The sequence below is a fragment of the Podarcis filfolensis genome, assembly GCF_964270895.1.
Source record: "Podarcis filfolensis genome assembly, chromosome: 3".
NCBI lineage: Eukaryota > Metazoa > Chordata > Lepidosauria > Squamata > Lacertidae > Podarcis > Podarcis filfolensis.
In genome coordinates this window covers 45,449,280-45,475,672 of record NC_139606.1, presented here as the reverse complement: position 1 = coordinate 45,475,672, position 26,393 = coordinate 45,449,280, and the positions used below count along the sequence as shown (strand labels likewise).

Genomic DNA, 26,393 nt, shown 5'->3' with positions numbered 1-26,393 from the left:
ACTCATACATCATGATGACAGGCAAATAATTATATCTTGCGCATGGAGCTTTTTGCCTATACCAGAGTGGTTAAAAGCACTGGAGCTGCATTTGCTCATAAATGTAAAATAAATAAATAACCAGTCCAGTGGTCCAAAACATGTGTGTGTATTTCTATTTCCTTTTAGGAAAATGAAATGAAAATTGTGTTTTACAAATGCAAATAATGTCATTCCTCCTCACACATTGTTGAGAGAAGGTGGTACATTTGAGTTAAACACCTGATGGCTATATTTGCATCAATATTTTCATTAAACTCCAAGAGAGGCTTACTTGTATATGTCTATATAAAGAACGACATTTGTGTTTGTTATAACTAAAAGCTGGCTTTACAAAATAAGTTTTTCTTTGGGGAATGTCATTGGTTCCATTTTTAAAGTATTTTATTGCTATAAGGAGTCCTCATCTTAGCTCTTGTGAGTGATAGTAATTGTGCTGTCATTACATTGCTTTTCTTCCTTTTCCCACATACTTAGGCAGTGGTGTTCATGCTCTGGAAACCTGTTTCCATTTGTTTGCATTAATAAGATATGTGACACTTTTATTATTATACTGTTTCATGTAGTGAAATTAAGTATCCATGGGCAAGAAAAATATCAACTACCTGGGACTCCTGGAGAAAACATTCTTTGATTTCCTGTTGTTTTATGCAGTACTTTTAAGTCCTCTTTCCCCCCTCTTTAAATCACTCCTGCAGCAGTGTGACAAGTGCTGTAAATTACATATAATAGCTCTTTGTTGTTGTTTTTTAAAAGGGGAGGCGGACTCACTTAACTTAATGTGAAAACAGATGAAACCTATGCATGCAATGTCAGTGTGTATAGGACTGCAGCCTTAGAAGATGTTAATGACGACATTAACTAAAACTAAATTCATGTACACTCCTGATTCAGAATATTATCTTAAGTCATGCAGCAGTCTGTCCCACTGGAATTCAATGGATGCTCCAATCTTATTTTTGAATATCTGCTTTCGGTGCCAGCATAACCACATGCTTTCACTGTAAGCACTTATTTACAGGCACAGAGGTGAGTAATAACCTTCAAGTCCCAGTTCTTAAATTCAGCAGAGGCATCATTATAACATTTTGGAGCAGATTTGACACAACAACTTCATTTTCACCATGCAGATAACCTTCCTGCATGAGCTGGAGCCTCCATGCAAAACAACTGTTCCCATTGATTGATTGATTGATTGATTGATTGAATTTATATAACGACCTATACCCAGAGGTCTCAGGGCAGTTCACAGAACAAAATCAAAATATAAAACCACACTATATATAATCAAAATCAAAATAACAACCTTCCCCCCCAAAAAAGAAGCACATTTTAAAAGGGCATAGGATGCTTTGCTTTGCCAAGTTAGCTGCATTGAAGGCCTGCTTCCAGGAAAACTGGGTCACCGTTTCTCCATATCCATTCCAGTGATTTTACAGAAGTCAAAGCAGCCCCCTTATACAAAGACTGCCTCTGAAAAAAAAAGTTAGCAAGTTTAGATAGGTTCAGAAATTAACCATGGCATTTCCCAAATTAAGAGAAGGCTCATTTCCGAGCCAGTCCAACAACACAAAGCAGGGGTGAGCTTGCCCATCTGTAGACAATAAAAATCAATAGCACCTTGGTAGACTAAAGTTGTATAAACCCTTAATTCACAGCAAGTGCTCACTGGCTTAGAACTTGACTGAGATAATAGATAAGGGTCTGTGGTTAAATAAACTTGAGACAGCACAAAACAACAATCTTACTTTCCTGCTCTTGTGGAATTCTGATTCAATTTGATTTTTTAAAAGGAAAATTAATTTTCTGATTGATTTTGTGACTACAAACTCAGAACTCTGCTGACAAACTGAAAGGCAAATATGGAAATGTCAGTCCTTTTGGTGGTGAAGTGTTAAGTGTAGTTGCCTTATTTATATTTAATTCATGGGTCATACTTAGCAAAGACTGCGAGGAAAATGACTGTTGCAACAGCCTGGCTATAAAGCAGAAAAATATATGCACGGTTTATATCAAGTAAACATATGAAGTATCAGTGTGACAGACAGACAGGATCAAAGATTTTAGCATGTTTCTCTGCTAATGTGGTACACTCAACTGAGGAGTAAAGGTTCTCAGTTCTGTGAGTGGTTGATTTTGATGAGGGCAGTATAATTTTCTGTTCCCTGCCAACATGTTTATGATACTCCTGTTGTGCACAACCATTGCGTGCTATACTATTGTCTGTGCTGTACTATTGACTCTGCCATCACAGTCCTTCGCTTTTATAGCTTCCTCACGTTGCTATAGAATAGGCTAAAATTTGCTCATTTGCTCTTTTATATTTCTTTGATTTCGACCATGTGCTTAAATATTTTCCATTGAAATTACTGCAGCTTGGAGGCATTTAACCTTGGTTGGGTTATGCCCTTGTTGATTTGATTCAAATCTAGCATAGCATTAAGTGGGAGTGTTCAGCTGACATCTAAATGCATTGGACATACGTAATTCTGGTCCTGTATCAGTGATTTCCTAACAGACAATATGTTTTCCATTTCAGGAGAGTTTGGAGAAGTATGCAGTGGGCGCCTAAAGCTTCCAGGCAAGAGAGATGTTGCTGTGGCCATTAAAACCTTAAAAGTAGGCTTCACTGAAAAGCAAAGAAGGGATTTTCTTTGTGAGGCGAGCATCATGGGACAGTTTGATCACCCCAACGTTGTTCATTTAGAAGGGGTGGTTACCAGAGGTAATTAACTACCAGATCTGACCTTTAGACAACATACTAAAAGGCAATACATTGTTACAAAGTTTTCATAGTCAGCAATTCAAAAGACAGAGATGTGCTGCATAGATTAACAGATTTTCTTCTGATGTGTAACTAACTAAGAGAATGCTTAGTTTATGCAACAACATTAGAGAGAGAGAGAAATAAGATCAGTGGATGATGAAAAGATGAAGAACTTTGGAATATTTATTTTTCCTAGTCCCATTTAGCCCCAAATACCATGTAGGAAGATAAGGTTTCTTATGTCCTTTCATATTATCTGAAGTGCCATTTCCCCAGAATTCTCTTCACACAGCGGGAGTCAGGAGAACGCACTGACATTTTGATTTGTACGGTTTAACTTTTGCGAATCATGACCATATTCTGCACACAGACATTTAAGGGCCTTTTAGATCTCAGTAACAGTTTTGGAAGCTTCAGGAGCACTCATGCCTCAACTATTCAGCCCTTCAAAGGAACAACATATGTTTTATCAGGAGTGGAGGGAACCACTCTGCTCAGATTATGATTCCTTTAAACAAAATGTGCCCCCCTTCCTTCTTTCTTTTTTAGGGAAACCAGTCATGATTGTAATAGAATACATGGAGAATGGAGCTCTGGATGCATTTCTCAGGGTGAGTGAATGCTAGAGGGAAACATACATAGCACTTCAAAAATAAAATATATATGCTACCAATTTAGCATAATAAAACATTTTCAGTGTAAAATGAGAACACGCCAAACATTAAGAGATCTCTGAATGGTCTCTGAAAAATCAGATTAGAAATTAGAAGACCAGACGGGATCAAACGAAAACATTCTTGGCCATCTAAGTGATCCAATGTGGGACAGATATTGTGGTTTTGATTACCATCATCGAAAGGGACCTGAAGCCATATTGCGGGAACACATGCTTCAAAATCATATTTGTATCTTTTCAACATTGTAGAAAAGAAAGAGTCCTTAAATTAAGTGCAGCAGTAATTCAGAAACGAAGGAAGCATTCCCTCCCCCCAGTCCTAAGAGAGATTTTACAACTTTTTGTGACTGTTTACCATTTATGGTAGACAACTTGCTAAACGCTACAAAGTCCAAAAAGGAAAGTACATATAACTGTTAGCATCAGTAAGCTAAATCTGCTGGATGGATCCCAAAGTATAATATTGGTAATCATGGGCGTAGCCAGAGGGGCAGGGGGGGCAGCTGCCCTCCCCTAGAGCGAGTAAAACAATAGAAATACTTAACTAACTGACCAATCACATCAGTTCTGCCACCCCTAACAAAAATCCTGGCTACGCCCATGATTGGTATCATAATGTTTCTTCCCATACTCACAACCGCTACTTTCCTATTATGTAGTTCACACTTTAGGAGCATGGATGCCAACATAAATGCCATGTAATATATACTCTTGCCCTCAAAATACATTTTTACATAAAGCTAAGGACCAGTATATTCATAGCTATCGTGGAGTAACCCATTCCTCTGCCCTTTGGAAAAGGTTTAATGAAAATCAGGATTTACACATATATATTCATATACTAATAGGATTTCTCTTACAGTTGATCTGCTGCTAGGGTGGGAGGTGGGGGTTGACGGACTGCACATGTGAAGCCCAGAGCGACACTTCATGTCTTACATGTGGGCTGTGGGAGGCAAGTCATGCATGAGATGGAGGCACTAATGACTTATTACATGTGGAATTTGCAGACACGGGGCTGTGGGAGGCCTGGCCTTAAAGCACCAGGATTTTAACAATGTTTTTATCCTTCCCTCTCAGTTGCTCTAAGACGCATTTCTCTGCTTCTTTCTTTTACTTCAGAAACATGATGGGCAATTTACAGTAATTCAGCTGGTGGGGATGTTGAGAGGAATTGCCGCTGGAATGAGATACTTGGCTGATATGGGATACGTGCACAGGGACTTAGCAGCACGCAACATTCTGGTCAACAGCAATCTTGTTTGCAAAGTGTCAGACTTTGGCCTCTCCAGAGTTATAGAAGATGACCCAGAAGCTGTCTACACTACAACAGTGAGTTGCACATTAATCGAAAAAAGAGCACAGTTCGCTCAAGTATATTGTTGCCCATTCCCCACTCCCAGGAGTGGTGAGAATTTCCAAGGGCTGTGCTCCACAAGTCAAGCGACCTTTAGATGAAAAAACACTGGTGACCGGTGGCATTTTTGCATTATTTGTGTTATTTCCAAATACATATGTAGAGCACAGGTGGAGGCAGGTGGCATGCACATTCTTACAAGATGGTAGCACCACTATCCCACATCAGATCTTCAGGGGTGCCCTTATCCAATTCTCTGTTCTTTCTCCCTACCGCCTGTTTTTGTTTCTCACACACAAACTTATTTAGAGAAGTAGGTGTGTGACTTCTCCAAGATCTGAATGCTTTCCAGTATAAAAGTCTCTATCTGCCAGACATTAGCTCCCATTGATGAAACATCATCACTCCAGTATCCTGGGCTAGTAACAAGCAGAGTCTCTTAACAAAGGAATTGCCGGCCAATCATTTAACTGTGAGAGTTAATATTAAGAGTAATAATGCAATAGAACTCCATGCAAGACTCAGTAGAAATGGGGGGAGGAGACTGGGATTGAGGGAGCAAGCCAGGAGCACATGGTAAAGATGGCGCAACTAAAATAAAATGTGAATCCCACCTCACTAATTTCAAAAGATTAAGAATCCTATTAATCTCAAACTCCTTGAAAAACAGCTTTCTCTTGAGTTCAGCAGGTGGCTGCCCTCCTTTGATACACACGTGGTCTAGCAGTATACATTTTCCAATCCACACACATTGAAAGTTCTCTTTCATGTGAGACCAGTGCTGAAAAGTGGCAGCATGGAATATAGGTGGGAGCTACGGATAACAGGTTGAAGTTGGGAGACTATTCTGCCACCATCTACACCAACGCTGATTACCACGACAGACCAAAATGTACCTGTTAGGAACAAGGGCAGAGTCTCACCAAGACTCAGTAAACTGTTAATGTTGGGGATGGGAAAGTTTTTTCAGCCCAAGCCTGAGGGCTACATTCCCTCATGAAAAAAAAAAAAATCAGTGGCCAGCTGTCAGTAAAAACAGTGGACAAGGCCAAAGCATTCACATCCCCCACCCATCCACTAAACCGTCTCTTCTGTCCTGCTTCTGCTTCCCCCTGCCCCTCCCCATGCAGTACTTTAAAACATGCTCCTATTGGCACAAAAGCAGTCTACGTGCTGCTTTGGGGTGACTTTCACGTGGGTTGCAGCTCATGGGGAGGTGGGAGTTAGGCTTCCCTCCACAGATGCAACCCCCCCAAAAAAAGATTCCATGCTGCATAACATTTCTGCTTTTAAAAGCTTGCATTGGTACCAGTGAAAGCATTTTGTTTTTAAGTATAATTGCTGCAAGTATTGCAGCACAGAGGGAGGGTTACTCCTAGCACCTAACGACCCCTCCCTTCCCGGAAGAAATGCAAGCTTTTTAAAAGCCTAAATGCTATGGGGCAGGGTGAAGAGAGTGCTTCGACACGTCGTCTGTGTGATGGGCCGTGGTTTCGATCCATCGACCTCTGTTCCCTCTGGGCAGAGAGGAGGCTGTGTGTTGGATGGAAAGGCCCTACAGGCCATATTTAGTCCTTGGGCCAGAGGCTCCTCACCAATGGGTTTAACTAATCAAGTAAACATGTTAGCACATGCAGCAGTGGACCTAGCCGCTCAGGCACCCAGGGAGCAGGGGGAGCTGCCCAGGGGGAGTGATCAGCACCCATTGGGGGCAATTGGCATCCAGGGGGGTGGTGCAGCAATCTGCCCAGGAGGGAATTTGTCACACACACCCCCTCAGGGATGACACCCGGCTGCCCACCTTCCTACGCCCCTGAGCACATGCTAACAGCAGCTCTAACTATGCAATTTGGGACAACAGGCTTGAAATAATTCCTGTTCATAATCCTAAACTGACTCAGAGTCTCAGAGTAAAGGTGCCAGTAAAAAAAAGGGGGGAGTGAAAATTCATGCTCATTAGCAAGCTCATTACAATACAATAGGTGTGGGTAAGTCAGGTGTCCTCCACAATAATTTCCATCATCACTGACCATTCTGGCTGGTGCTGATGGCAGTTGGAGCTGAAGAACATCTGCAGTGCCACAGGTTCCCCTACCCTAAAATACAGTACCTGTGGAGCTTTCACCAGTGCTCAAGGAAGGTGAGTATTAATGTCATTGGCCCACAGGTGCAATGATTGCTGCTGTCCTCTGCCAAATGCTGGATTATGGCATCTGCACACCGCTCTCCCAGCCCAGTCCTCTAATGGATGTTTGTATATTCTCTTGAGCTCCCTGAATGATGGAAAACCAACATGTTAAGAAGGAGAAAGTGCATTTTTAATTGTGGAGGTTCTCAGTACATTACAAACTAGCGTATCGGGAAGATGTCAAGAATAAGAAAAAGTTTCTTCCTGATATTCTAGTTTTCCATGTATAATAAACATTTATATCTAGTTATATTTAACCATGTCATCCTTGCAATGATCTGAAGTGGTGCAGCCCAGTAGTAGCTGCTCTGTATATCATATAGGTTGTAGGAGGGAGGAATGGCTATAACCTGTGAGATGATGCAAGATTTAAAGAAGCACAGGCATAATTTACTTCCTTAGTTTTAATTTTCTTTTATGATTGCAAGAAGATCTAACAAGCTGCCTGTCAGCTAATGCTTTCATGTATGGATGGTGTTACTGTAAGTTTGTTTCAGAAACTTTATTTTTCCATAGGGTGGGAAAATACCAGTAAGATGGACAGCTCCTGAGGCCATACAGTATCGCAAGTTTACATCAGCAAGTGACGTATGGAGTTATGGAATAGTAATGTGGGAAGTCATGTCTTACGGAGAGAGGCCATACTGGGATATGTCAAATCAAGATGTAAGTTCCAAAAATGCATGTTCTGTTTCTTCTAATGCACAGCGCTGGATAATAGAACTTGCAAATCATATATGGATTAGGGTTTTCTCTCTAGCAACACACCCAAAGACTTGAAGAACAACTAATAATAATATTATAAAAGGGAAACAGAAACTTATTTTGGAAAGGTATAAATTTATTAGCACTAGCCAGCTAGTGGGAAGCCAGCTCAAGGGCTCCCACTAGTGCACTGGGGTTTGACCACTTCCTTCTCCAAATCCACTCCGGAGTGTGTGTGAGGAAGGGGAGATTGTTCCGTCCGGCAAATAGAAATGCTTGCGCTGACAGAACAATTGCATTAACATGATGCTGAATTCCACATATTGTTTTAATTATCTTTTTAGCTACATCTCTGTTACTTTATCATAAATACTGCTGCTAGCTGTTTCATTATTTTATAGTTCATTAATAGGGCATAGCAAGCAGCATACACAGAAAGAGACTACATAACACATAACCTAGTAGACAAATAGCACAATCCTGCATATGTCTACTCAGCAGTAAGACCCATTGAGTTCACAGGTAAGTGTATAGAGGACTGAGCCAAGAGCTGGGATAAGGGTCAGTTATGATGTTCAGGCTTTTCCAGCCATTGTTGCCTTTAGACATCTTAAAAAGTCACTCTTGGTGTTTGAAGACCTCTGAAAGCAAGTTGGCAAGGACATGCAAGGGCACTTTGGATCCTAGACAGTTTTGGGGTTTTTGTTAAAGCCCACAAATTCTGTAAGTTTCAACAACACCATTACAAAACCCCCGAAACAGTAGTCCATTAATCATCCTCTTCTAAAACTTAGAGAGAGGAATGAATAACTATTCATCCATAATAGCTGATTTCTTCTCAACATTTTACAACTGAACCTTTATTCCATGTTGTCTTCAATGAAAATAATATAATCCTACAATGAGAAAACAAACCCTTTTCATAACACTATATGCATCCTCCTTCTAGGTAGGACTTAGGCTGTCACTTTTTTCCCTTACAAAACAGGAAAAATGAAAACATGTAGTCATCTCCACACCCTTGATCTTGGCCTCGGGCTTGTTTACACAGGTGCAGATTGAGGGCTTGTTTACATGGCACCCATTCTAGCCCTTACAAGAGCATTTTAGAGCAGATTCATGTGTGCAGAAGTTCCCTGTGACTAACCCTTTTGAAGAGGATTATTCCTTGAACAGGGTAGCCATTTTCACAAGCAAGCGGGGAGGGGACTTGGCTTTACAAAGCTTTAATTTTGAGCACAAAGGTCCGTGGATGTGGAACAGAGCTATATCTAAATTAGTTCTTTATTTGGACACAAAATGTTTCTTCAAATCAATAGACGGTACAGTTTGGCCTAAGTTACAAACTTACTTACAATTGTTATCTGAGCTTCTAGTGACAATGCTACCTCCGGGAGCATCCCCAAGCTGTTCTTTTGGCAGGAATGCAACTCCATTCGGAACAGGCCATCTCCCTGGCTCCTAGACCCTGGTGCTGCCCCCTATTCCTGCCTCCAGCTAGTAGAAATTTAGTTTCAGTTTATAAGCCCTTATACAGCTCAACACCCCCAGTACTGGTACAACATCTAAAGAGCTTCTCCTTATTCCCTGGATGACTTCTCCCAGTGCCTTCATATAAATGTTAAAAGGTATGAGAGACAAGATGGAACTCTTGCTGAAATCCTCAGGTACATGAGAGGTTAAATGCATGGCTGACCACAAGCTTTGACATTGATTCAGCAAGCAAGACACCTCCCTTTGAAGAGAACACGGCAAGCACAGCTGTTCGTATGTCCCAAGACTGGACAGACGAATGGGCATATTCCTCTGTGTGGGCTGGCTCTGTGAAGTTCGTCTGCACCAGTGCTGCCATCTCCATGTCCAAAGAGATGGAGGTGAAGTTAGGGCTGCTTTAGCATCATGCTAAATCTCTAAATCTCTGCAGGGTAGAGAGACACGGCCCCATCCCCTGAAACAGCAGGCAGGGGAAGGAGAGGGGGACAAGTAGAATGCTTCTGCCAAGGTAGGGTTGGCACAGTACAAATGTGCTGGTGATGCCAATATGGTGCTCCTCCCAGGGCATTTCCACCATGCCAACCTCACCACTGCTGCCGCCCTCTTCCTCTCCATCCCAATATGCTGCAGTGACTCAGCTGAACAGAAGTCAAATGAGCAGTGCATACCCACCACATGGCCTACTGCTGTGAAAAACAAAGGACTAGGGAGAATTTCTCAATACAGAGAGGCCAATATTTGATGCAATGTGTGCTCTTTCCCTTAGTATAGTACTATTAGCTATTCTGGTTTCAAGTTTATTGCCATTTTATAAAATATGGGAATCAAACTGCAGATACCAAGTGAAGTTTCATTTTGTCATAGAAATAAGTGTGTTTGTAAATAAATGATGAGGAAAATAATGTTATTTCCCTGTTGTTGTTTTTTAAGAATGATCGACATCAGAGAGTACTTTTTTGGTGTGTTTTTTTCTAATCTACCATATAAAATCTAAATGATGAGTCAGTTTGGCAGAGAGCAAAGTTGTTAATATTTGACAGGTCTCAGTGTCAGAGATTTCATGGACTGTCAAAATATGGGCAAACAAGTCCTTGGGGCAGGGAGAGAGAAATATTTACATTCCCTCGACACCCAGTCGAGTTTCATTCCTTTTGACACCTTCCTTCTGTACTAGATTCAAACATAAAAGGTGTCTGACAGGAATATAAGATGCCTCAAAGGCAAAGCTTACCTATCTTTCAAAAAAGACATAAGGAAAGAACTGTTAGGAGAAGGGAAAGCAACAGACAAAATCAGTATTTTCATACTTCTTGCTGAAATTTTGCATTGGGCTTAATGTATGGGCTCAATTTGTAAATAGGTAAACAGAGCAAATTGTCTGACAGTGAGAACAACGTACCAGTTATATTCTAGTTAGCATTTAATTTATTTCCTGCTCGGCTGAAATGAGGTTTTCAGTGCAATCTTGCACATGTCTATTCAGAAGTAAGTCCCATTCACTTCAATAGGGCTTACTTCCAGGCAAGTGCATTCAAGAATGCAGCTTAAATATTTTAAGCCTGGTGGGATGGGATGGGGATGTGTTGAACTACTGCTCTACAAACTAAGCAAATCAGAAAAGAAATGAAAAGCAAGCACAAGGGATAGTTGTGACATAGAATAATAGAATTGTGGACCCCAAGAATCATCTAGTCCAATCCCCTGCAATGAAGGACTCTCAGATAAAGCATCCATGACAGATGGCCATCCAATCTCTGTTTAAAAACCCCCAAGGAAGGAGCGTCTACCACCTTCCAAGGGTTCCATTGTCAAGCAGATCTTACCATGAGAAAGTTCTTCCTGATGTTTAGTCAGAATCTCCTTCCTTGTAACTTGAAGCCATTGGTTCACGTCCTACACTCCAGAGCAGGCAGGGCAAGTGGTACCTAAATAAAGTATGTAGTATTCTCATTAATTTAGACTAAAGCTACACTTTTACAATCAGGTTTCACACAATCATGTTAACTGCATTTTGTGTCATTTATATTCACCAGTACAGTATGTAAAGTGGAGTAAGTCAGATGAGAGGGACTAATTTATTTAATCTGGTTTCATATGGCAAGACAAAGATGGGTTGGTACCTATTTTCCTACTGAAATAGCTAGTGTTCTTATCCAGTTTACATGGCTATAAATTCATTTAAATATATATTCACTACTTAAAATAGAGTATGTGCTAGAACTAAGCCAAATAATGTGAAAAACTGACCTCATACCATTTGTTGTGGTGGTTTTAGTACATCTTGTCGGTCCCCATCATTATGCTTTGACTTTAAATCTTAGAATCACTTACCTTATTTCTCTCATTCAGAATGGTCTTAAACAAAAACTATTTGAATTTCTGGTTTTATTTGTTCAGCGTTCATGTGTAAAAGAAGTATAAGCTTTTTCTTTTATCTTTTAAAAAAGGTGAACCATTAACCTTTGCTGTTAGTCATTTCTCAACACCATGGAATTTTCTACAATCAAGAAAATATATTTGCCATCATGCCTGCTAATGCATATTTTGTTGCACTTTCTTCTTTCATTGCTTCGCTTTTGCTGTCTAGGTGATATGTTCTGCCATGGTCATGTTTTGGATTTCTAGATCAATTGACGGCAATCAGTCAAATAATTGTGTTCCAATTACTGTGAGAGATCGACAAGGCGTGTCGTATTTGTATATCTCTCATCTCTAATTCCTTTGGAAATTCTGCGGAGTACTCACATTTTATTAATAAGTGTCTGAGTTGAATTTTCATCATAAACACATTTTTAGTTCGAAGAGCATAATTACTGCATCATCATTTTGTATAATTACACACACACACTCACAGAGAGAGACTGACTTTCCACATGTATACCTTACACAGTTCTGAACTCTCCAAAGTTCAGATTTGAAAAATTTCAGATTTGAAAAATTTGAAGTTTAACCCAAGCTAAACATCAGAGCTCCAGGAATCTCTGTGTTTTATCCACACTCACCCATTACCATGCGTAATAGAGTTATAGAATAAGAAAACACAAAATTACAGCCATTGAAATGCCTGTGGTCTGAGAATGAACATGTTAGATAACATTAACCTTAGCATTATGGATATTATTTGAAGTAAAGCTGCAACCACAAAAGTGGTTTGTGACCTTTCAGTTTGAATGTGGAGTACCCTCCAACTTTGCAAGTGTATGAGAGCTCTGTATTCAGCTGTAGGTTTCCACTCAGAAGAGGGAAGGTGATATTGACTATTTCCTTCTCTCCCTGGCAGCTACCACAACTTCCAAAAAAATCTCTTCTAGAGGACCCCACAATCCATAAAAAAAATTTTTTGTAGGTGGGGAGGTGCTGGTGTCTGCAGCAGAGGGAGAATCACACACACAAAATTATGAGAGTGGATGCTTCCTTTGGCACAAAAGTGATAGGAGCGCTAAGTGACAATCACCCCGTGTTTTCAAATGTTTACAATATTTGCAGCCTGCATCCAATAGGATTTTGGCTTCCTCTGTTCATATATATGTCATTGATGTCTGTGTATATGGCATTACACATTGTTATACTTTTCTGTAGTGCACTGGGAGATTTTGAAAATTCTTAGTGTCTACTTTTCATTCTTTAAAATCCTCCTTCAATTCACATTCCGACATGCATATATAATATATATTGAACAAAAGCTTTGAATTCTCACCAGCTTTTATTTATCATGACAGCTTTATATCCTAGGGTTAACCCCAGAAGAAAGCCCCAAGGTTGGCTTTCTCTGTGGCTGCTGCAAAGGAGAGAGCCTGTGCTACTTACTCCTGAGGAACAAGCACTCTTCCTTAGCAATTCTAACACAGTTATGTCTGTCAGTATTTGAAATACCCACCCCACCCTGAAACAATATTTTAACGTTGTATATAACTTTTTTTTTAATCCGCTCGTTGCTTCCCATCATGGTTTCTTATCCTGTCCTAGGGGCATTTAGCAGTTTCCCATAATTATTTCCCCCTCCCTCTTTTACTTAAACCTCAAATGAGTTTTGCTAGAAAATCAAGCAGTGGGTGTAACTCTTCCTACAGACATTAACTGCCCTGCACCATATCACAACATGCCACATTTTCTTATTAATAATGGACTTTCCTTCTCCTGATTCATTAAGATATTACCCAGCCAAGCTATGCTTATACATGTCACATTGCATTCAGATCCAGTTGTGCCCACTGTAAGGGTGAGTATTAAGGGAAAGTGCTTTTTTAGAAAGTACCTTTTATGTACAGTGATTTCCAGATACTTTTCTTGCATGCACCGATGCCTAAACCTCTGTTCATTTAAATGCTGTGTGTATTCCTAGAGGGGAAATGAAGGGGGGGAGCTTTTGGGCAAATGCTGTTGCCTTCAAAGAACATCTCTATGTATCAATTTATCAGCTGCACCCTTGGTGAATTTAATTGCTGTTTCCTGCTGCTGATTTGACTAGGTAATGCAGCCATGTTCTCAGCATACACCACAGAATAATCTGTTTAATAAGCATGGAAAATAAAAACAAGTTTATTATACAGCAACATGAATGCATGTGTCAAAACAACAGGCTCTGTTTGAAAGATACATTTCATAAAGCTTTGATTGCTTAATTTGGCTGCTTGATTCTTCATGGGCCGTAAAAAATTCAAAACAACGTTGTTTTGTCTTTTAGGTTATAAAAGCAATTGAGGAAGGCTATCGCTTGCCAGCACCCATGGACTGCCCAGCAGGCCTTCACCAGCTGATGCTAGATTGCTGGCAGAAAGAGCGTGCGGAAAGGCCAAAGTTTGAGCAAATAGTGGGCATTCTGGACAAGATGATTCGGAACCCAAACAGCTTGAAAACCCCTCTGGGAACCTGTAGCAGGTAAGTTACTGGTGCTGTTTCTAAGTCGTAGGCCAGATTTTTAGGCTGTATTTCTTCATTCAGTTCAGCTGCTGTTATCCGCTGCAGGGTGTACAGAAACATCCCCTGTTCAGGCTGCCTTTACAAAGATAAACCAGCAGATACTCTAGACTGTGCTGTGTGTTGCTTGTCATAAAACTAGCAGGAACTGAACAGAGGAACCTGAACAGCTTCCATGTTTTGAAAGAAGCAGAAAGGCCACTGTATGATTTGAATTTCCCTGATTTGCCACAGTTTGTTTACTAAAAAGGTTTTGCGTGTTGAGTCCCACAATGCCACCCCCCAAAAAAATCACACTTCACACATCAATTTTTGTTTAAGGTTTTTGGCATAATTTTGGCCACAACTTTATTCAAAATACAAAAATGTGAGTGGTTGCTTAGGCATTGGTTATGACTATCTGTCCTTGCCCTCAAGGACAGAGCTGGCCTTCCGGACACCAACGGAAGCCAGCGTGGGAAACAAGTATTGGGTGAGAAAATGGAGCTGAGCCACAGACCCTCACTTCTCACCCTCATGTTCCTGTGGGGCTTGCACGGCCCAAGTCCGACTCCGGGGACAAGGACGAAAAGAATGGCAAGCCCCTGGATTCCTTTAACGGAATTCCCTTTCCACATCATTTGGAGGGATAGGCACTTACCCCTCCAAGAACCAATTTAACCAATGCCTAACCGCCAACCTTACAAGTTGTGACGATTTGCTACGCAGTAGGCAAAAACCAAATGGCACCAGCCAATCAGCCAAATGGCAAAATTCCTACCAGGCCCCCGCTCCAAGGCGGACGACCCCATGACAGGCATAGCAAGGTCAAGCAATCAAGAAAAACCACCCTATAAAAGGGAGGGAGGGCGGGTGATCCGGTGCAAAACGGCCAAGAGGACGTCCAACGTCTGGCCCCTGTATTTAAAGACTCTGACCCCTCCTCCAAATTGGCAACAATCAAAACTCCCCCGCAACCCAAATTTAACCACTTAAAGGCTTGGGTTCCTTACCAAATTTGCCTAGTCACTGCAGGGTGGCCTGTTCCCCCAACCGCAACACGTGCTCTCTGTTAGGGAGAACACGCTTTAGCACAAAGCAGCTTCCAAGAAAATTGCTGTAAAATAATTTACAAAAACATGAAGTTTTAACTGCTGCTCTTTACTGTTTTATTGTTGCTCTGTTGATAGAAATATGCAGCAGCTACAAAGGCCTAGACTCAGCCATATGAAATGTATTTATTCATTTACTGTATTTAGAGCCCATTCTTCACCAAATGATCCAATTCAACAAAAAAATTAAGAGATACTTAACAATATTTCTAATACATTGTGTGTGGGTATGTATGTACATACATACACACATACATGCACAACACACAAGCACTAGATGCTGTATTGGCTATATTTTACTCCATATTAATTTTTGTCAAATCCAGAAATACCCACTTAAAACCACAATGTATAATCTTCAAAATTCCAGCATATTTCTACTGAAGTAAATGGAGCTGTTCTTTGGTTTGCATATATCAAACCAAACCTATTTATCTTCAGATCTCTTTTTATTTATAATAATAAATCTCTGATTCATTTCATTTTTATGATTATTTAAAATTGCATTGCACAATTGTGTATTTGGAAGGAAGTCTCTCTGTGCTCAGTGAGGCTTACTCCCACATAAGCGTGCATTCTAGAAGGAAGGTTTTCTGGGTGTCAGGTGGGCACAAGCTACACAGGGACTACAATTTTACCTATAACAATTTGGGTCATGAAAAATGGCTATCAGAATCAGCACAGGTTGTACAGCCAAAATGAGTTGATATCACAGGGATAAAAGAAAACCTGCTTCTTGTTGTCTCTTTTCCCAGACATCGCATTCTAAAGAACCTCAACAAGAAACAAAGCCAGCCTTCAGAGAAGCTATTTAGCTAGACCCAGTGCCAGAAGTCAGATCATAGTTGCCACATTTCTCTGTCTTTTCTTCCCTTTGACCAATCTTCATTTGATCACAAAATGTTTGGAGGGAGGCTTTCCTCTTAAGTGAATTTTTATAGAGTCAAATCTCCATTGTGTGTATATGACATAGTACACTAATTCAAATAAGAAACTATAATACAGTCAAACCTCGGTTCCTAAACGCCTCTGTTATCGTACGTTTTGGCTCCCAAATGCCAAAAACCCAGAAGTAAATGTTTCGGTTTCCGAACATTTTTTGGAACCCGAACGTCTGATGCAGCTTCTGCTTGAGTGCAAGAAGCTCTTGCAACCAATCGGAAGCCGTGCCTCGGTTGTCAAATGTTTTGGAAAGTGAACGGATTATGTTCGACAACCAAGGTATGACAGTAACCCTAGTAGATAACTAGTGAAAAAGAAGGGGGATTGTTGTTGGAACTGAACAATGTGGACAAGGCCTTATGTGCTTGCTGTGCCTTTAACCCAATTGGATATGATTTGTTCCTACTCCTATCAGGCAATATAAATGCTCTCTAGTGTTGTAATTTCTCTTAAAATATAATAACTTTCTGTTTCCCTTCTGATCTAGGCCAATCAGTCCTCTTCTGGACCAGAATACACCTGATTTCACTACATTTTGTTCTGTAGGAGAATGGTTGCAAGCCATCAAGATGGAAAGATATAAGGATAACTTTTCAGCTGCAGGTTACAATAACCTTGAGACAGTAGCCAGGATGACTATTGAGTAAGTGATTTGATTTTCATGTGATTATGATGGCTGATGTTTTAAATAGGTGTTACCACAATAGCTTTCACCATGGCCCAAGCTATCATCATTTCCTCACCAAGTCTGGAGTGAAGAGTAAAGGCATTTTTTCCCCTAGAGGTTCTTTCCCTACCACCACTATCAGTTCACACAAATTGCTCTAATTATTAAAACACGTTGTTTAAAAATAAAGGAAAGGTAGGTGCACAAAAGAGGAGCCAATAAGAACCCTAAAAACATATTGTAGCAGAGCCAACCTGCATAAAAACATTGGGATCTCCAGACATGTCCACCACTCACTCTTTAGTCCCAGATCAGTAACCAGATTTTAAGGTGGTCTGAATCCTAGAACTGTTTTGACAATTACACAGACAGTGTAGGGCCAGGGTAGTCAACATGGTGTGCTCCAATTGTTGTTGTACACCAGCTCCCATCACCCCTGACCACTGGCCATGCTGGCTGGGGCTGATGGGAGTTGGAGTCCAGCAATACCTGCAGCCCATCATGTTTACTCCTGGAGAGCCAGTGTGGTGTAGTGGTTAAGAGCGGTAGTCACGTAATCTGGGGAACCGGGTTTGCGTCCCCGCTCCTCCACATGCAGCTGCTGGGTGACCTTAGGCCAGTCACACTTCTTTGAAGTCTCTCAGCCCCACTCACCTCACAGAGTGTTTGTTGTGGGGGAGGAAGGGAAAGGAGAATGTTAGCCGCTTTGAGACTCCTGAAGGGGAGTGAAAGGCGGGATATCAAATCCAAACTCTTCTTCTCTTCTTCTTCTGATCTAGAGCAATCCAGAAATTCTGATAATTGTAGTGAGCTGTGACTCCCAATCAACCCTTGTAATAAAGAGGAGGGGAATTTGCAAAATTTAAAGAGTTGTTGTGCTCATAGGTTTCTCTAGCTGACTCTGAATAATAAGAATCACAGAATTGTATAGTGTATAAGACAAGAAAACGTGTTGGAGGGGACCACAAAGGTCATCTAGTTCAATCCCTGCAATGCCGGAATCCCTTTGCCCAACGTTGGGCTCAAACCCACAACTCTGAGATTAAGAGTCTCTTGCTCTACCAACTGAGGTCCTCCAGATTTTGCTGGATTACAGCTTCTATCATCCCAAACAATTTTATATTGATTTTATATATTTTTATTAGAATTGGAAATTGCTCACTGCTTAGATACTCTATGATTAAGTGGTATATAAATTCATAAAATAAGCCAATATAAACCATAAAACCACCACCAGAAAAATCAGGCCTATGCATACTGACATCCCGGATGTACAAAATATCATTCAGTTCTGTGAATTGTGCTAATGTTTCTTTTTTGTCCTCATACACTGACAGTCAAATGCCTAACCTTGAACCTTTCTCTTCCCTTTCCACCAGCGATATTATGAGCTTAGGCATCACGTTGGTTGGCCATCAAAAGAAAATCATGAGCAGCATTCAGACTATGAGAGCACAAATGTTACATTTGCATGGCACTGGCATCCAAGTGTGATAAACGCTTCTCCCTTATGAGGGAGGTGACAGACTTGAGAGAACAGTGCCGGCCTTCGATCTACATGAAGTGCTGCTAGAAGACACATGATTTTCTGGGTCCTTCCTGCAGACCACAGACGGCCCACAAGAAGCACCTACAGACTTGAACTCCTAAGTGCCACCAGAAACTTACTTAAAAAGGGAATATGGATCCACTGATGGCAGCAACGAAAGCAGTGACAATAAACAAAGTACTACCTGAAACACCTACGAACACCTTGAACTCTCTAACCTCCTTTTTATCTAATGGACTTTTTAAATTGTACATAAGGGATTTTGAAAAAGAAAGAATATATTTGTCAGATAAAAATCATATTATTGCTAAAGTCAACAAAATATTTTCCTTAAACCTTTCATTTCAAACTTTTTTCCCCCAAAAAAGAGAAAAAAAAGGAATCAGTTGTGTTGCTTTGTCATATAGACCTTCTTTTAATGTAACATTTATATCTTTGGACCTTCTTAGTGCTAAGCATATGACGCATTATTACACTGGGGACTTTTGAAAGATTGTATGAATTTCTACAGACACAAGAGGTGTAGCTGAGAAATGTGGATCTGACCGCTGGGTTGGGTGAAATGGAGTTGCGGGGTAGGGTTTGCTTTATGAAGTTTACTTCGGTCTGTTAATTCCGCACCACATTTATGTGGTTTGCTAATTGGCAGGAAATCAGGAAGGGAAAAAAAAGACATTGCCAAGAGTTCTGATATTTTTGAAAATAATTTTGTATGATAAATCACATGGTCTCTTTAAACAGGAAATGAATAAAACGGAGAACCTAGCAATAATGTTCCCTTTAAATGCCCAGGCACTTTAAAAGAAAAGGCTTGAAAGATGACTTTAGGAAGTTGCCTGGGTTAAATATAAGGTGTACATCTGCAACTTTAAACTTGTTAAGACCTCTTTTGCTGAATAATTGATTGTAGTAGGTGTGTCAAAACAAAAACAAAACAAAACAGGTACAGTACTGTAGTGTTGCCTAGCCTTTTAATCAGAGCACATTGGTGTCTATTGCTGTTGTTTCTTTCTTTAATTTTTCAATATTCCACATTAGAAGGTCTAGGAAAAATAACTGGCATATGGTTCATATGAGATTAAGTTGAATGTAGTCCCTCCTGCAAAAATAAACATCTGGGGGTGCAATCCAGAGAACAGAAGGCATACCTACATCCCACTGAACTCAGCATTTAATTGAGACTAATTTTTACTGGTTTCAGTTGGGACTTAGTCTCAAAAAGATGTTACCCCATTCTGTATGGAGTCCCAGCAATTTCAATGGGGCCCGAGTGCAGCTAAATTTCTCTGGATTGCACTCCTCCAGTGTAAGCCCTAATACAAGTGAGTGAGAGGTGAACAGCAGCTGTGAGGCTTGCACAGGAGATGTTCCTATCAGATGGTGCCTTTGGATTTTCTATTAGAACCGCTGAGTGTAAGGCAAGTGGCAGTTCAAAAATTTTCAAGTTTTTTGTTTTTTTTACAAGCTGCTCTATACATACACAAAAACAGTCATTTGAGACTTCTGACTGAAAAGTAGCTGTTGAATGAGAGAACTCTCTTTTTTTAGGAAAAAAAACCAGTTTTAATTTAATATATGCGTACTTGAGTTGAATGAAATGTAGAACTACCATAAGCAATAACAGTGCGTTGCAGGAATATATACAAAACAGGTGATAAAATGCTGTCAAAAAAAATATCATGAAAATCACGAGCTACCCCAGCAGTGAATAGCTGTACTTCCAAAGAGAACTGGGCTGCTCCTGTTGGTTTTCATAGAGAAAGATCCCAGGGATCAGTCATAAATTAAGTCTTGTTTGATAATGTGGGCATCCACACAAAAAAGTATAACCCTGTAAATGTTCCTTTGTAAAACTTGTACATTTTATTTATACTGTCTTGTTTTGTACACACATTTCTGTGCGGTGAGCTCTGAATACATTGAAAATGCACTATATTTTTCTATTTTACTTACAGAGCATCACAAAAAAGGAAAATGTTTTTCAGTGCTACATAATGTGTTTTCCCACATTTAGGACCAAAGATAGCTACAGAAAACTTAAATAGATCATTTACCCCTCCCCCCGCCCTAATCTTCCACTTTTAGTTCACTGTACAGTGTTATATTTGTCATTTTATTTATTTGTTTGGTTAGAAAAAAAATCACTTTGATTATACTATTTTTTTTTCTTATTTCCCCTTTGTTAAAGAAATCTGTAAAAAAAAAAATGAGAGAAACAAAACAACCAATCTTTGAATTAACATAATCTCATTACATAGACACTTCCATTTGTAATCTTTGTAATAGACTGTAAATATATTTTTGGAAATATAACAGTGTGCATAAGGGTTATTTTTCATTGTCTGTCTATAGCAGTCACAACACACTATAGTAAAATGGCAAAAGTGTAATTCCCCCATGATATTTGGAAAGTACAGGCGAATTCATTAATTTCATTTTAAGTTATGAGTTCGATAGAAATGGTTATCTTTAGCTACAGAGGTAATTCCACCAGCAGCAGCCCCTCACCAATTTGTAAAAGTGCAAAGATTTATTAAGGCGATGTATCAAACAGACTTATCGCCCTATCTAAAACATGTTTACTTGGATTTAAGTACCATTGATTCCAATGGCCTTACTTAATGGTATGCTTAAGATAGGCTAATGTATGACCCAGGTAGGGCCCTAGACACACAGAAGCAAGCTTTTCTACATGCATCCCTGGCTACATGAGAAAGCTCATGGAAACAGATGTTCTGGGTACATTCCTTAAGCATAAAAAGACTTATCTGGGTAACAGTTAAATGTTCAGGTGCATGTGATATTTTTATCCCACCGTCCCCAAGAAGTGGCTTACAGGATTCTCCCCAAACCCATTTTATTCTCACATCAGTCCTGTGCGGTAGGTTAGGCTGATTCAGAGGGACTGGCCCAAGATCACCTAGCAAGTCAACACCAAGTGGGAATATTAAACCAAGCAGGAATAGAGGACATGGTATCATCCCAAACAGGTGATTTTGTTAGTGTTGACAGCAAGATAATGGAGCATTTCATCCACTGCTCTTCTCATGCATAGTTGGACAAGCACCAAAGGCTGTAGCTCTTAATCTGATAGAATTTGCTTGCAACACTTACATTGACTTTCATTGCTTTTTGCTTGTGCTGTTAACTTCTAAATGTACATCTATAGTTATCTCATCATCATATCATTCAGAGATTTAGGAGCTGTGTTTGTTTTTGTACAAGCAAATCACGTGGGCTCAGCTTGGTGAATATAACTACATTTACTCACTTTTAAGATATACACAAGTTTGAATGTTAATGCGTCTTGCAACACTTTATCTTTCTGAACCAGTGATCAGATGGAAGTAAATGGGACAAACTTCTGCATGCACTCAACTCTCCAATGGGTGTAAAGAGTAGAGGTCCCAGAACTGGATCTCTGTACAAACCCTCATCACCCAAACAAATTACCAGCCACTTGTTGTTCGGCTCTACATACATAATGTGCTTCCGGATGCTGGGAAGTGTGGGAGGTCATAATTATCAAATGGTCTAAAATGAAGCATTCCCTTTTCTAAATAATTGTGATAATGCATTATTTTAGTTTAAAATCTCAGTAAAGAATTTGTGGTGGTTTTTCCCTAAAATGTCTAATAGATGCATATGACAATTCCAATGATATTCAAAGGGGGTGGCCTCCATTTTAAAATCCTAAGGTTAGGAGCACTTCTGTGCACACAAAGATTGCTCCATATTTAATGTGAGCTTTAGAGCTCAAGGGATGGCATAGAACTACACATTTTTATTTGTATGTCACCTTTCCATCATTAAAACCATGCTCGAGGTGGCTTACAACATGAAAAAATTACATAATTATAAAAGTAGTTGTAAACAATAAATAAAACACATCAAAAAGTACACAGCCTAGTTAAACTATTTCCACACTTAAATCATAGTAATAGCCTGTTTGTGTTGGAAAATGTAATGTTGAAAAGGTTCTTACTACTAGGTCCATTCCCTCACACACAGCATAAAAAGGGATTTGTGCACACAATCTATCAGAACTGAAAGTCTTAACATTCATTGTTAAACCATATTTACTGATTTCATCAGAATCCTTTTCATCTTCCAGGGTGTAGTATCTTATGATACAGCCCTCTGCATGTCTGCTCAGAAGTAAGTCCCATTGGGTTCCATGGGATTTGACTCCCAGGTAAGTGAGCACAGAATTTGGATTAGCCTCATAACAAGTCATTTGAGAATGGGTAGGATGACAGCTAGAGATTTCTTAAATCCACCTTTTGCATCTATTGATTTATTTAAAACTTTTCTATACCACCCTTCAGTTCAAAAGTATTAGTGCGGAGTACAACAACTTTTCATAATCACGAGGATTAAAACCAGAGGTGGTTGTTTGTTTGTTTGTTTTGCGGGCTGGTGGGATAATTATTATATCCTTACTGTGCAATTTCTGCATTCGACTGATTGGCTTGATGGACACATTCTACAGGCATATGGAATATACAGAGTATTTGACCCCTCTGTCCACTCCAGGAGGCATTTACTAAAACTATTAGATCATGATTTTATGATAGCCTTTCTCCAATCTGGTGCCCTCCAGAGATTGTTGGATTCCAGTTGCCATTATCCCTAACAATTGATGAGACTAATGGGGAACTAGAATCCAACAATCTCTGGAGGGCACTAAGTTGGGGAAGGCTAAGGTTATGAGCTACCCTGAGATGATGGGATATTTCACACAACGTCAGCCTCATCCCAGAATACCTGGACTTTGGCAGATGTCTAGCCTGGGGAGTGCCTAACCTATTGCCCTCCAGATGTAGTTAGATTCAATTACCATCAACCTATCTAGCATGGCCAACATTTGGATGGTAACAGGTTAGCCAACTCAGCCATGGATGAAATACAAGTGGTCCTTCAGTTGTTTGAGGCTCCCATCAAACCCAGCCAACACAGTAATGGGTGATGGGAGTTACAGTCCAATGACATCTGAAGGACCAAGAGTTCTCCTTTCTACTCTAATCAAAAGTATCTGACAGTTGAAAGGAAGCCACTAGAAATGTTCTGCCAGCTGCTGCCAAACCATAAGTATGGGTGGTAAAGAGGGCACTTCCAGGGAAATTAAATATATCAGTGGGAACATAGGAGAGGCAGCAGTCTTTCAGGTTACAGTTTAAAGGTTTACAAGTCAAAACCTAGTTGAATTGAGCCCATCAGACAATAGTGAGCCAGTACAGAAAGCCAGAGCAGTGTAATATACAACCTGTGGCCTAGCCTTGGCAGGACCAGAGCCATAGCATTCAGTTAACAGTTCATGGTTCCAGACTCTCCAAGTGTCGCTATTTTCCAGGGAAAGTACTGGATTTAGAGAAGCCATCCCAGTTGCTGATTTAATCCCAGAGCATCCCACTTTTCCTTAGAACATTGTTATTTTCGTCAGAAAAATGTTGGAGGGTATGGAGTTATATGACATCCAAGCCAAGGAGATAAATAACTATACAACCTTTAAAAGACATCAGAAGGCTGACCTGTATAGAGAAGTTTTTTTAAAAAAAAATATTAATGTTTTATTATGTTTTTATGTGTTGGGAGCTGCCCAGAGTGGCTGGAGCAACCCAGTCAGATGGGAAAGTTACAAATAATTGCTGTTATTGTTAATATTTATTATTATTATTATTAATTATTATTATTATTGAGACGGACATTCCTATTTTCATCGGGAAATGGAGGGTATGTGGTTCTGAACTAGCATGGCAGGCAGCCCCACAAAGATTATGTTCCAGTAGTCTAGCTTCAGGTTTATGAAGGTATGAATGACAATACCAAGGTGTGAGTCTGAGAGAAAAAACCTGCAGCTTGAGTCGATGACTTTATTCCAAACAAATTGGAAAACAAATGTGCAAGAAGAAGCAGCAGCTTGAAGCATTTAGTACTTTGGGGGAGAGGCAGGGACAGGTCAACACTGATATAAGAACACCAAATGGAACAAAATATTTATAGCCCCATCAGACATTTAGGATCTCAGTGTCTGAAAGATTTCATCACATGCACGCTTGACTGCTAGACAGTTTAATTGGATGCAGGAAGGAAAGAAACAATATATGGTTTATGGCAAAACCTTCAATATCTTTCAAATTTTTAAAGCAAAAGTAATTGCCTTTGAAGAAGTGGCTTTCAGTAATTCACCAACATGAGCTGCAACCCCCCCCCCCAAAAAAATAAGCATGCCTCAATCCCATGGAAATCAATCACATAAATCCCATTGGTGTATGGGGGACTAAAATGCACTTAATGGTTTATGGGCTGCATCCACTATTATCCAACAGGCCCAGTGGTAGTTTTCCAATGTCTCATGGAAGTGTAATGGAAATAATAGCTCTGGAGAGGCTGGAGTGCCCAGACTATTCATACATTGTGTCAAGTACTACTTCAGTTTTTTCATAGACAAGGAACAAAGAGCAACCAACTTGGCAGCGTACTAGAAAAGCAAGTCACAGGACTCAATCTTTATTTTTCTGTAATTTTTCTTGGCTTTTTCAAGCCAAGTCACCCAGTGTTGCTCTTGGCTGGCTATTACTTTTTGTTAACGTCCACACACACAAACACACAGCCCTTGGACATTCTTTTCCTATGTGGCTGATTGCCTATATTTTTCACCAAGCACATTCACGATCACTCCTGTAATATAAATAAATACATGAACAATAAGGGCATTTAATCAACCTACTGAAGAAGTCGTTCCCTTTATTGCATCGGGGGGGCTATTGCATGAGCTGCCATTGATCCAGTAAAGGTAATTGGTTCACTTCAAAAATGCATGTCTACATGCCATTTGCAACATGTCAAAGGCTACCATCCAATGGGACTTAGCACTTGAATAGAAAGTTGCCTGTACAGGATCATCTCCCTTCCTGGGAATTAATTCACCACTATCAGCACCTACATGTGCAATGCACACACAGCAGGAACCCCCTACATATAGCATGGTGTGGTTCATTAATGTGATCTATCATTATTTAAGTATTACAATTATTTAAAGGTGATACACATTATGTACACTGAATATGTGCAGAGGAAAGAGAATGGCTGCCTGTGTGTCCTGGCCCTGACCCACATTATATGCACACAGCGTAATTCTTAAATAAGCCTCTGCTTTCTAAATGTACATCAACTAGGAATCCTCCTTTTTAGTATGGCCTGCAAGTGCACAGGCTTTTTAAGAAGTTGTTCTGAATATGTACAGGGAGTCCCCCCCCCAGTGGGTGTAATCTTACTCCAGTTTATTTGTTTGTGAAGTGTGCACACTGTCAACTGAACCTGTGAATTATCTCCAGAGAAAAGAATTGTGTCTGAGCTAGCATCTGAAGATATTAATATGTCCTGATTAATCTTTGATGGCTCATTCACTTTTGGAAGTCATAGCTTGATGTCATGATCAGCTGGTAACAAACATGCCCATGAAAACTATCTCCTTAAAAGGTTTAAGGATTCTCATTTTTCAACATGTATGCATACACTGACTATGGAATAACATGCAGTGTCCCAACTGGGCACTGACTCAAGCGAGCCTGTTCAGCTTCAGCGAGGTGACTACATCATATGCATTCAGACCATGCGCTGGGACTTACATGCTGGATTTGTGTGTACGTATGCTGTATATACCAGCAGTGAACACCAAAACAGCAAGATTATGAATTCCAGCATGGACACATGCTGTAACCCACACTAAATCAAATTACAGTGAGTTTATGTTAACTTTCATAGAATCACAGAATTGTGAGTTGGAAGGGACACCAAGGGTCATCCAGTCCAACCTCCTGCAATGCACACATGACAAATGGCCATCCAACCTCTGCTTATAAACCTTCAAGGAAGGAAAGTTCACCACTTCCCAAGGGACTCTGTTCCACTGTCAAACAGTAGTCAGACTCTCCTTTCTTGTAACTTGAAGCCAGTGGTTCAGGTCCTAGCCTTCACAGCAGGAGAAAACATGCTTCC

General features: G+C 40.1%; 1 protein-coding gene across 2 annotated transcripts in view; it reads left to right on the top strand.

The window, feature by feature from the left end:
- The window catches only part of EPHA7 (EPH receptor A7), a 163,374-nt gene extending 142,669 nt beyond the window's left edge, over positions 1-20,705 (top strand). For both annotated transcript variants that reach the window (XM_083608273.1, XM_083608274.1), the window contains exons 11-17: positions 2,579-2,764; positions 3,356-3,417; positions 4,605-4,814; positions 7,544-7,693; positions 13,911-14,104; positions 16,664-16,819; positions 18,223-20,705. In XM_083608273.1, coding sequence (XP_083464399.1) covers positions 2,579-2,764; positions 3,356-3,417; positions 4,605-4,814; positions 7,544-7,693; positions 13,911-14,104; positions 16,664-16,819; positions 18,223-18,337 — 1,073 coding nt within the window. In that variant the 3' untranslated portion in view covers positions 18,338-20,705. The remainder of the gene's footprint in view (positions 1-2,578; positions 2,765-3,355; positions 3,418-4,604; positions 4,815-7,543; positions 7,694-13,910; positions 14,105-16,663; positions 16,820-18,222) is intronic.
- The last annotated feature ends 5,688 nt before the right edge of the window (positions 20,706-26,393 follow it).